The sequence below is a fragment of the Anopheles gambiae genome, chromosome 3, assembly GCF_943734735.2.
Source record: "Anopheles gambiae chromosome 3, idAnoGambNW_F1_1, whole genome shotgun sequence".
NCBI classification, from domain to species: domain Eukaryota; kingdom Metazoa; phylum Arthropoda; class Insecta; order Diptera; family Culicidae; genus Anopheles; species Anopheles gambiae.
The window spans coordinates 70,559-83,279 of record NC_064602.1 but is presented as its reverse complement, the minus strand read 5'-3'; the positions used below and the strand labels follow the sequence as shown (position 1 = coordinate 83,279).

The window sequence follows — 12,721 nt, the reverse complement described above, 5'->3', positions numbered from 1 at the left end:
CAAGGTAGGAGTAAGGGGGAAGGCAAGATTCACCTTTTTCTACCCATCCATAATTTTGTTGTTGTGGCTGATATTGTATACAACAACCCAGGGAAATCCGTCACATTTTTTTGCCTACAACCCGTCTAAAAAAATCGCTTAGTCGAGTAACCTTTTTAATCGGATGTCATGTGGACGTCGGGTGGACGTCCACACTAGTGAAGGGTAAGATTGGCAAAAATCCGGAGTCGACTCCGATCCGCCTCCGATAAATTTGGAATCGACTCCGGAAGGTAGGTCCGCGCTGCAATATCGGAGTCCCAAACGACTCCGGGCGACTCCAGACGAATCCGGACGACTCCGACTCCGGGCGAATCCGCACGACTCCGGACGACTTCGGACGACTTCGGGCGACTCCGGACGACTCCGAACGACTCCGAACGACTCCGAACGACTCGGGACGTCTCCAACTTCGGGTGGATCTAGTGGTTCCATTTTGCCAGAGTCGAAATCGGGCTAACAATAGTGGGAGTCGGATCGGAGTTGTGGATGCGCTCCATACAGCACATCACTAGTTTACACGACGTCCATACAACGTCCGAAATCTTCAATTTTGCGGCTAGGGAATGTGTGTAATTTCAACTGTGGAAATATTTCACGCTTCCCGTTAGCGCCATCTATACGTGAAAAACCTTAGTAAAATACCCCCTTCCCCCGTACAACAAATTTCTGCAATTTGTGAGCTCGCTAACGCTCCAAATCGGGCGAATTTCTCTCGCTGGCGAGCGTTTTTGAAAGGCGTTATGAGGGATATTGAGGGTTCATGATAGCCGCCAAAAAGTTTGCGCTGATGTGGGATTGCGTTGGTGGACAAATGGCCAAAAAAATAAATACATTCCACTACACTCTCCACCACCTTCTTATTTACCCCACGGGCTTCTACATTTCATGTGTGTGCAATATTTAGGGGAAGGTAGGTGAAGACGGACAACTTAAGGAAAATGTTAAAAAATCTTGGAACATATTAATATTACGATCATGAAAATGTGCGTACATTATCTTAAACTCGGATTTTACCAGAAAATGTTTTGAAAATTTTAAGATTCTATCGCTTTTCAAGTATAATTTTATATAATACTAGCTGACCCGACAAACTTAGCTATTAAAAAAAATAAAATGTTTTTTTATTGATTTGTTACTTGGGATAGTTGTATCGTGCCCGTATCCCCTCAGGATTCGATGATCGAGTTTAAACCGCCAGGCTCCTCACACCAAGTGTCAAAGTGCCGTATACAACACAACAACAATCCTGCTCTTTGTATGGGAGTTAGAAAATCATTTTTAAATTAAATTTAGTGTAACATCTGAACGATTTTTAAGTCTTAAAACCTATTCTCATACCACCATAAGGTGTGTGCAAAGTTTCGTTGAAAATGATCCAACAAACACCGTGACACGAGATTTTTATATATATAGATTTGAACCTATCACATTGAATTCCACGTCCTGGTACGTTCATACACCAATTTTTGGCCAATTGCAACGGCGGTTCATTCAGCCGTTAATTTAAGAATTATATGCAACCCTTCTAACACCTCGAAGAATGCAGAATCTAAAGCATTCTTGAAATATCGGACACTAATAGCTAATGTTGCACCAGCTTACAGAACAACAGTCTAAAACTTCTCTTTAGGATATTACTCCGCGGAAATTCAGCGATCACAGCATGTTTAAAGGACTTATTAATAGGCGCAGCCATTTTTTCCATTAAAGAGAGAATTTCTTGGTATATGAAATCCCATAGTATCTTTCATCTATGTCTGAACGATTTCATATCAGTGCTCTCTCATTTTGTGGATTAAAATCGTCCAAGTCGTGACAAGATATTGGGTTTTGTGAATTGTCTCACCAGGGCCGAGCGAGTAATAGCATAACGCATGCAGGCTATTTTGACCGGTGTTTCATTTCTCGGTGTTAATTTGAATACTTTCTCTAGTCGCTGGAAGGTTTATATCTTCGATACACTTATTCGAAATGCACTTATTAAAGGTGTTTGATTAAATAAATTCATCGCCAATTGATATAAGAAGTAAAATAAATCAACAAATTCGGTGTTTATCTTTCCCTAGGACAGAATGTCCGTCTTTCCCGCTTTGGTGTCAGAATTCTGAAACCACCAGAAAACAATTTATTTTTATTTCTCATATTCTTTCGCCACTTTTTTACTAAATAATTACCATAACTCATTCATGCAATAAAAGAAAATATAAACAATGCAAGTTACAGAGCTTAAGATCCGCATTAGTCAAATTAGATCCACAAGGGTGCGCACGATTGATAATTTGTTTTGTTCGTTAATTTAACCAATTTTACATATGTTGTGTCAAAAATGTTCTCAAATGTGTTGTTTTATTTTTAGTTAGGATGCTGCGTTGTTGAATTATTACAAAAATAACCTTTTTCACGCATTTATGAGATGTGTCCATCTTACCCGCAGTGTGCGTGTTTTATGTACTGTCTTCATTCGCTGGTGACCTTGACGCTGAGGGAAACGCGTAAAGCCGGTATCGAACTTTTAACGGTGCCTTTATTAATGTAGGGAAACGCGGGCCAAATGGACATGTGGGTCAAAATGGGCACCTTCTATTTAAGCAATATTTCATAACAAAGATATATTCCAATACTCAAAATGTATGCATTGGAGTGGTCTATGAATACCATGTAAGTTTTATAACCCTTATTGTATTGTATTTGTCCTCACAATAATGGTAACAGGCGCAGCTTCATAAGATTCGATTTTGTAGATTGAAACGTGTAAAAACTGGTTTAATTATGACAATATATTTTTGGAAGAATTTTAAAGACTTTCCTGAACAGCAAAACAAAAGATAAGACGAGAATACATTTCACGAAACGTGTGCAAAAGCATACACCATTACCTAAGCGCAGTTGTTGTGGCTCAAATTGCCCCAGTCTTTAGACGTTTCACGTTTTGTTTACATATGCTCACTTTGCCCCAGGGTTATGCCCATTTTGCCAGCGTGTCAAAATAACTGCTCATAAAACATCGACTTTTATTTTACATTTTTTTCATGTGTTTAAATATTTTTAGGCTATGTGGCAATCTTAATCCATACATAAATGATGGAGGCGTGTAATAATGTAAGAATAATTTGTATTTTATGGCATATTCAAAGGAGTATTCAGTACACTGCTTGATATGCCCATTTTGCCCTGCTTTCTCCTATGTATTCCGTGCCGGTTCTGGCCAGGCCATTCGCGTGTCATGCCGATAGATGGTTATGAAGCTATATCAAACAAGCGCAAGTGCAGGTGGAACCCATGTTAGTAAACAAAATTGTAACATGTTCCATGCTTGATCAATCTTCTTAATTCCATGCATGGCAGCAATATGTGATATTTAAATACATTGAATAGGTTCCGGATTTCTTTCCGTACCAAGGTTCCAGAAGATTTTCCCACGTCAACCTGCTATTCTTTATATTCTATCCGTACCAAGCGCAACACTACCATGGCATGGACGATAGATGGTAGCGCAACACTACCATGGCATGGACGACAAACACTGCTCTATTTCATCAAATTCATTGCAATTTCTCAATTCTACCATTTGTTATAAGTAACATAGAACTAAACAAAAATATGTTTTTCTTCATTTTATTGTTTATTTAAAATTCTATTAGTATAGCAATACATCATTTTTAAACCGTTCCTCCTGAATAAAAAAAAATCTTATGAAATGTACAAACACTATCTCCCGCTTCAAACATGATTAAATGGACCTAGAATACTTGTGAATCCAAGCTGAGGATTATAAACATCTTCTTCTTCTTCTTCTATGGTACCCGTCATCAAATGTGTCATCCATCGTACAGTTTGCTCGGTCCAATTATGCCTCCTTCCACCACTGTCTGTACAACTTGATCTAACCACCGAGTAATCTGCGAGTTTTTTTTTTTGCCGGAGTTATCCGGAGTTGTTTAACAAGTCGTGGGAGATACGATTCATTCCACGACCCGAACCGGAATAGGGTATGAACCAATCAGAATCTATTCATACCCGTGGGTACAACAGGAGCGCTAGGAATCACGGAGGACGTGTCGACGGCGAGTTAGGATCGGGACCTATTTTTGTCTGAACCAAACCAACCGAAATCGCGGCCTCAACAGGGCGGAATCGTTTATGCTTTCTTGCTTGTTCATATACACCTCAGTATGTGCCACGCGTAAATTGTCACCAACACAACGGCATATGGACAAAGGTGGACGAAGTGTTTGAAGTAAAGTGGAAGAGGGGGGCACAAAAGCTTAAAAGCTGTCTGTAGGCAAGTAAAGGACGTGTAGTGAAAATTAGCGGGATGCATGCTTAGGGAATTGTCAAATAAAAGTAAGTAGAAGAAGTCCAGTTCGTTTATTTACATTTTGCATCGTATTCTCCATCCAATTCATAAAATATGAAGATTGTTGAACATATTCTTGGCTCACTTAAATTAAGAAAAACTAAAATAGCACCAGAATCAGAAAACAAATAACCAAATTAACAACCCATTCACTTCCAGCATGTGTGCATAAAAAAGAACGAAGCAACTGTCAAACCCAAAAACAATGACCTGTATCCTACATGGACTTTGAGGTCATCCAAAGTGGGCACAGTTTGTTCCCGAAATACGCTGATTTCGCGCGAAAAATCAATTTATTAATGTACGCTCACCCATGCGATTCGTGCAGAAACTAGGAAAATTCTGGCTTTTAAGTGGCTTTAAAAGTTTTTGTTTTCTTTTTGTTAATAACATGTACTGTTTGAAGGTATTTTAGGCTTTGCGGGTTCTTATTTAATATTAAAATATAAATTGAACACAGGTATTGCAATGCAAAAAACGAGTGCTATTTCGGGAACTTACTGTAAAATTCACTATGTTTGCGACATATTAAAGGATATCAATTAAGAAATCTTTTAAATTACAGTGGAGCGCCGTTTATTCAGGTACCTTTTATCCGGCTGTCCGTTTATCCGTGCTGTTTAGAAATGACAGTTCAATACAAAGATGGCAATGCGTTATGAGGAGGATATTTGAAAAAAAAAACGGTTATCAGAGCACATTGTCAGAACAAAAAAACACAATAATTCATGGCAAATTTCAAATTTTCTCATTGGAAAAACATGAAGTTAATAAAAACTGGGCTATTTTTATCAAAAAATAAGGTAATTTTTTCAACCTTGTTTGTGATACAATATATTATTTGACTCATTATCCGTGTTATTCGCATATCCGGGCAAGGTCAAGTCCCGATGGGCCCGGACAAACGGCGCTCCACTGTACTACTTTACCCATGCTTTCTTCTACGAGATTATCTACGAGACGTATAAACGATTTAAGCGAACTTGGTACTCTTGCCTTCTTGATTTTAGTTTTTGTGACTAAAAAAGTCATCAACTATCTCATTAATAAGACTCAGTGATAAAGTAAAAAAAAACAAATTTGCACTAAAGATTTAATAAATCAGTTCTACTTACTATGTTTCGTGTGCGGAACTGTTACGGTTGATGTGTCGTTTATGAATTAAAAGACAGGTATCACAATCGAATTCACTTCTGTCATTCGTTAATTCAATATGGCGTTCCCGCCAAAGCTGTAAGCCCGCCTAGGGACCCTATACCCCTCCTATACCCAGTCCTATATCCAGTGGCGGTTTAAGACGCGTGGAGTCCCTAAGCGGACACACGAGTATAAGCCTTTCTGAAGTGTCTAGTGAGAAGACATAAGAGGAATTATGGACCAGAGAAAGATTAAGAAGCAAATTTACTTGTGAGCGGGGGGTGGGTTCTGTTTCTCGGGGCCCACGCGGCCGCCTAGATTGTGTGCTGTTTAATCGGCCCCTGCCTATACCCACTTTGGGGTCTTCTAACATCGCTCCCACGAAAGGTCATCAAAACGAAGCTAAACAAACACCAGACCTTCATCATAATCTTGCCAAACAGTATAACTTTTGCTGTATTTCTTTGTAATCCATCCAAAAACGCTCTTTTCGAAAACTTCTATTTTCGCTGGCAGTGAACAACTCCGTTCTGTCGTCGAATACACGCTGTGATGTTTGGGTGGTGGCCGGGATTCTGCCTCGGCAGTGAACTAATATTTTTTATGAAAATCAAAATCATCCTCAAAGTGATGATCGTGATCATTAAATCCCGAATCAATGTAGCGTCGATTGTGAACCGGGCTGGAGCTAAGCGGACGACAACCGATCGATTGCGATCCGGTAGCACCAGATCCGCCTCCCGTCAATATGTCATCGTACCGGGACACGTGCGCCTCACCCGATGGTGGGGAGGAATCGTACCGGCGGTTGGATAGATTCGACGCACTGTGGTGCCGATGATGACGGTGATGGTGACCGTGGTCGCTGCACACCGATTGCAGCTTCTGCAGAATTTCCGAATCGGCACAGTCCGACACGTGCAGCAGCTTCGCGACCGAGGTGCGGAAGACCTGCAGCTGCGACAGTCGGTGGTTTGTGTCGGCCAGCTGCAATTTCACACGCGACAGCTCCTCCCGAAGATGCTGCAGACAAAATTGGGATGAAAGAAGGGCATTTCCCTTTGAGAGAGCTCCACTACCTACCGACATTGCATGCTCGTCGCGCACACGGCGATCGTGTGAAGTTTCCACCGCGGATCGGGCACGCGATTTATACGAGGCCAACTGCCCAACCAGCCGCTCCCGTTCCGTTTCGAGATCGCACAACCGAGCTTGCAGCTCGTCACACTTGCGGGCCCGCTCGAGGGCAGTAATCTTGTACTCGGAAGCTTCTGTCAGCTGGTGCTTCACTTCCGCCAGCTGGGCCTTCACTTCCGCCAACTGCTGGGTGGTTCGTTCGGCTTGCTTCGAGTTCTTCCTTGCCTTGTGCATAGCCTCGTCCCGCTCGGTCTATCGGAGACAAAAGACAAGCGAACGAAAGATGTGTAATTACTGCACCCCGAGTCTCTGGAAAAGCGACGCAAGCAATGAAACCCCCTGGATCCCTCTAAAATTGTGTTTGAATATGATTGTGTACTTGTAATGTGGCTTTCCCCCTTGCGTTATCCTCCAGCAGGGCAATCTTGCGCCGCAGCAGCTCAAGATGAAGATCGCGTCGCTGGATCTGTTCCTTAAGTACGCGCACCTTGCGCTGCATATGGTACAGGGTAGAGCTCTACAAATGAAATGGGCATGAGATGCTGGGTGAAATGGTCGCACAAAGCAAAGGCACAATCATACTTCCTTCAGTGGTAGATCGGTGCAGGAACGCTCGCGGCGTATTTTTGACGCCGAATGGGAAAGCGAGGTGTGATGATGGTGATGATGGTTATGGTTGATAGCCTCCCAGCAGCTCTGCAAATGGTGAGCACATGCGGGTGATACATGGAACGCATGTTATAACTGTGACAAAGCCGTGACAAAGCAAGCTGTACTCACCTTATCACCCGTGCCGTGGATATGATGCTCGTGATGGTTTGCCAGACGCTCCGCACGTTCGAGCAACGTTTCGCTGAGGATCGTTGTGTCACTGCCCGGTGCCGGTGGTTCCGTGCATTCACTCCAGCAGAGTGCTCTCGCCAACCGTAATAGGTACTCGCTCAGCTGAAAATCCCTCAATAATTGTACTATTTTAATATCAAATCTAGCCCCTCTGCTCTCCTTACCGTCGTGTGTTCCGATCGGAAGTGTTGCAGTTCGTGGCACGCTTTCTCGAGCCGATCCTCCAGATTCATCCGGTGCTGCTCCTCCCCCTTCAATCGGCAGGCACTAGCTTCCTGGTGTTCGCGATGCTTAGCAGCTTCCTGGTGGTGTTGTTCACGAAGCTGGGAAACTTGCTGAAACAGACTTCGAATATTAGCAAACGCGTCTAGTTAGCTATCATAACGCAACATGCTTACATCATGCAATGCCTGGCTATGATTGGTCAGGTCCCGGATTTTGTCCCGGAGGTTATTCTCACATGGTTCGCTGACTCCTACGATCGTTGCAATCGTACGCAGGAACTGCAAGCGCTCCGTCTGCAACCGATCATAGCTATTCTGCAATCTGCAGCAGCGTGACTCAAATCCTCTCAATTCCTCTGCAACATGTAGTAAACAGTGCTGTAATATTGAAACTCTTCTAAGTACAAAGCATCACCGTTACCTCTCAGTTTATCACCGGTAACTTCACATTCAGCCAACCGATCGCGCGTCACTTGCAGATCACGTTCTGCCTGTCGACACCGTCCCTCTAAACTCTGCGCCAGTGACTGCAGACCCTCGATCTGTGTGTGAAGACGAGTCTTCTCCGCCGAAGCAGCCGCCTTCGTACTCAACAGCTCCGATTCGGTCGAGGATAGGTTCTCACAGGTACCGGCCAACTTTGCCCGCAGTCTCTGCACTTCCGACACCGTTTCGCCCGTCTTGGCAAGCACACATTCTGGCGTCAGATGAGCACCGTCGCACACATCCACCCCCAGCAACAGACAGAGTCGTCGCACCAGATCCTGCAGCTGGCAACGTGCCTGGTCGCGCAACCCTTCCTCCTTCGTTAGCTCACACTGCAAACGGTGCAGCTTTCCGCTTAGTTCCTTGATCTTATCCTCTAGGTGGCTCTTGTCGCGGTGCAGTGTGTGCATGACCGTTTCACTTCGGCTGTGAAGTGTCTTTTCCCGCTGCTCGGCCGCTGCCAGTCGTTGTTGCAAGGAACCGATCAATGACGTCTGGCGAGCACTTTGGGCACGCAAAGATTCACACTCACTTTCTTTAGAACACAGCGAGCTCTTCACGTCCGACAGTTCTGCCATAAGCCTGTCTCGCTTGTATGTCGACGCGGCCAACTCGCTCCGGAGCGTTGTGGCCAGATCGATCGAGTGTGCCAGATGATCATTGCAGGATGGTGGAGGTGGCTGAGAGTGAAATAGAAGCATTAAAAGCTGATCAGTGAGATACATAACCGAAGCCACAATACTTACATGATGGTGATGATGTACTGGAGAGTGGGGAGTGTGATGTTTTGGCATGTTCTAGAATACCCAACCCAGAAAAAAGACCACAAAATGCAAAAGTTTTCACAAAGCTCACGTGCGACCGAATTTCTTTACTGACAAGTTCAAAGCAAGATAGCAAGACCACGCATGATCCCCGAAAAAACTTTGTTTAGTACCACTAATCGTAATCTGTAGTACACAGAGACCTTACACACCGCAAACGAGTATGCTTTGGTTTCCGTTTCTACATTAAACAACCTGCTGGAAAGCGATTCTGCCAGTCGATGCTGACATTGGAAAGGGGGCAACGGAAAAGCGGAACGTGTATCAGGAATCAGGATGTAATTTTTTTTTTATTTGTTTATCAGAGCTAGTGCCAGTGGGGTGGATAGGGCTCTCTTCCCACGGTTGTCCTCATTCAATCAAGCCCATCATCGCGCGCATTCGTTCTAACTAACAAACCGACAATGGCGCATTGGGTTTCCCCGTTCTCGTTATTTCTATTCTAGGTCTGAATGACCTACTTTTTGCAGGCCTGTCTGTCTAGCTGGCTGAAAGCAGAGCACCCCATTCAATGGCAGTAAACATTATGGCGTTCGAATAGAGATCCTTATTAAGAAGAACTCGAATATACTTATATTCTTTCGAGTTTTATTTTATGTTTCATGTCCTGTTATGGTTTTTCTTCCAGAAAATAATAGATTTTACACTGTTTCAATTTGTAACCATAGGACAACAACCCAAAAAAAATAATGGTTTCGTAATTGACCAAACATCACAATTCAGTTCATTCCTTTGCTTCATTATCATGTTTTTTTTACGAGGATCGAATGACATTTTAGCATGCTTTTATGAAATATCAGTGTTATTTTATTTGTCAGAACAGAACACATTTTCTCTTCTTCCATAACTCCGAATCCACACTCAATATTCGATAATTACAAATACCCTGTATGAAAAATAATATTTCTTTGCACTTACTATCTTTCGAACGAAGGAAGGGAAGTACTTCAAAAACAAAACATTATCTTAACATAATCCGGTAACAGCAACATAACACAAACGGTACATTTAACTTTTAGTGTCACTTTCACTTTTGCGCTCGAATCAACATCCGCTTGTATGCCGAGGTCGTCCTTCCGTTGCACTCATTTCAGTTCACTACTCCCGCATTGCACAACCACACTCAAATGCATGCAGTACAACCGATGTTCATTCTTTCTTATCAACACCTTTCTTTCGGTGCACCCTGTGAGCGTTAGAATTTTCCAGTGACACAATTCCCCTTTAAAAGCAACAACACATAAAAACGTTCAAAAAACGATGCACTTTTCCGCAACACTTCCGGACGCCATAACGTCTCGCGAAACAATTGCAGCAACTAGCGCTTGGAAAAAAGGGTGAAAACTACCTGAAAACTGTTTTGCATTGAACTACGGGCTGCCGTCACAAAATTGCACGTTATCAGCACGACGCTCCGATGTTGAAGAAAAACGCGTTCACAATTTTCCACCGTTCTGAAACGGAAAGAAAAGCTGACGCCTCCCATTGTTGGCGCTCCAGTTTGCGCCCAATTCCGATGGTAACCTCTGGGGAGGGAGTTTGAAGTTTGATTCATATTATCGGATTTTTGCTTATGCCCGTAGGAACGCCATCGTGCTCAAACCATTGTGTTGGAACCTCAAAGCCTTACTTCTATTCCATACAGAAGGAGGCAGCAGTTTGTTGTGTTCCCTAAACGTTGGCAATTATGTGTCGGAATGGGTAACTGCCTACGTACTGCGTTTTATTCCAGAACAAGGTGCCTTTTTTGCAACGATTCTAATCGATAACCGCGTGTACTATCTCAAATGGAGTCGGCTTCCGGCGGACAGTGGAAAGTAACCTAACAAGCTACCATCTCCATAGTAACCAGCCTTCTGGCGAGGTCTTTCCAGTTGTTTGTTGTTAGCATTGAGAATGTCTTTTGTTCACTAGAATTGGCACAAAGGCCGCATTGGCAATTCCTCTTTTGTTATTGGGAAGGATACAGATTTATTATTCAACAAAAATACTTATTTAAACACATACCAAAAGCTATATTTTCCGTATTAGGTATATAAACAGGCGTTTATACACTTTGCTATCATGTTATATAATTTTTTCCGGAATTGAATGTATCTAATCACATTTTCAAAACCATGTATTACCTCTTCGCCGCAAAGTATGTCGAATATTTCCCAATCCTTTTCGCTGTTTCCTGTAGACTCATCGTCACCTTTACCGGACATATTGTGCACCACATTTACATTGTATTCAACGACAAGACACCTTCGTTATTTACTATCTTTTCCACAACTATAACGTGTATCGATAAAACCAACTTTAGCTAGCTACTTTCACTCTAAACTGCACTTTAGAACTGTATTGCACTTTTTTTAAATCTTGCACTAAACCAATATCTACATGTGATTCAATCCAAAAATCAGCGCTATATTAAAACTGATTCCAGGACGGAAAACATCAACTATAAACATCTACAACTGTGTCCCTGCGGACAAACGTGTCCCAACGTGTGTGTATACTGTGGCCGCTGCTGGAAAACTTGCTTGACAAACAAACTAATAAACAAACTACCGAACCCCTCAAATATACTTTCCTGGCAAGGCAAATGTTCACCTTTCACGAATCGACAGAGGGATCCACCCACACGTCGCTAGTCGTAGTTTGTTGGGTCTAATGGATCCGAAGCATTCCGCTGCTGCTGCGCATCCTACGCCCTAGCTTCCGGCCAAAGTCATTCCGATGACGCATACATATGGAATTCCAACCCCCTTCGTTAGTTCAGGTTGCAATTGGAACCTTCGGAGGCAAAGCTTCATCCCGCTTCAGCGCTCAGCCCGGCGGGGTTTGTTGATTTTTAAGAGGGTGTTTCCAAGGAGAGCCTTTTGGAATAACGATGGAAAACGGACGTAACATGCGGACTAAATTGATCTTGATTCAGTCTGGATTTGATCATGACGATAGGAATTCCATACTACTTTATATTATTTAAATATTACAATATTACTCGTTTGACGATAGGAATTCCATATTACTTTATATTACTTACTTATTGCAATTTTACTCGTTTGAAATAAATTTTAAGGACTATTTTTATTTGCAATGAACTGTTCCTTCCTCATAATTTTACAAAGCACGCAACTGGGGTTGCAACAAAAGAAACAGAGAATGCAGCACAGAGCCAGAGCCAGTTTAAGGACAACCATCGACAGAAAAACCGGTTGTTCCCTGTTACTCATCCACATTCTGTTAAATATACTCGTGTCGCCACTCCAGGGCATTTCAGGGATGGATGAAGAAGTTGAATAAAGAAACCCAAACAAAGCTGAACGAATGGAATGGAGGGAGAATCCAATAATAATGACAAAACCTATCCGATCCCGGGGCCATTGCAAAGGACACGCACGTGGGCACGGAAAGGAACGAAATTGGGTAGACCAGGATTGCTTTACATATACGCGCGCGCCCAAACCTCGAAAAGAAGCCCTTTGAAATGCTACCTTCCAGCGGGGCTGCATTCCTGTTCGGATGATACACTTTTGAAACACGCCCTATTTCGGGCGAATCGAAACAACAAAGGGCCCTTCGCCCGGAAAAGGGCTAGCCTCGTAACCATTCAAAACCGTCAAGATGGTTCGCCGGGGTTTGAATGGCAAGCAAGTACAAAAGGGAGCCGAAAGCCAATTGAGATT

The 12,721-nt window shown here is 43.0% G+C and overlaps 1 protein-coding gene across 4 annotated transcripts; it reads right to left on the bottom strand.

Moving 5' to 3' along the window:
* Positions 1-5,963: 5,963 nt before the first annotated feature.
* Positions 5,964-11,983, bottom strand: LOC1278230 (coiled-coil domain-containing protein 170). Of its 4 annotated transcripts, none has more exons than XM_061653201.1 (10): positions 11,177-11,983; positions 8,973-9,023; positions 8,162-8,906; positions 7,915-8,096; positions 7,681-7,851; positions 7,454-7,618; positions 7,256-7,369; positions 7,053-7,190; positions 6,620-6,925; positions 5,964-6,559 (listed from the first exon to the last, which is right to left on the bottom strand). In XM_061653201.1, exons 1-10 carry the CDS (start codon positions 11,255-11,257, stop codon positions 6,128-6,130), a joined length of 2,385 nt encoding a protein of 794 aa, XP_061509185.1. In that variant the 5' UTR covers positions 11,258-11,983; the 3' UTR covers positions 5,964-6,127. The 4 variants fall into 4 exon arrangements, with proteins under 4 accessions (XP_061509185.1, XP_061509186.1, XP_061509184.1 ...); XM_061653202.1 differs by lacking the exon at positions 11,177-11,983 and adding an exon at positions 9,969-11,170; XM_061653200.1 differs by lacking the exon at positions 11,177-11,983 and adding an exon at positions 10,399-11,170.
* Positions 11,984-12,721: the final 738 nt, after the last annotated feature.

What these genes read in the sequence shown, in the direction of transcription:
- LOC1278230 (XM_061653200.1), bottom strand. Translation starts at nt 10,605, where the DNA reads ATGAATCAAACTTCAAACTCCCTCCCCAGAGGTTACCATCGGAATTGG. An exon ending in ATAGCCAGGCATTGCATGAT is followed by an intron (nt 7,852 to 7,914) that starts GTAAGCATGTTG and finishes AGTCTGTTTCAG; the next exon opens with CAAGTTTCCCAGCTTCGTGA. An exon ending in CCGATCTACCACTGAAGGAA is followed by an intron (nt 7,191 to 7,255) that starts GTATGATTGTGC and finishes TTTCATTTGTAG; the next exon opens with AGCTCTACCCTGTACCATAT.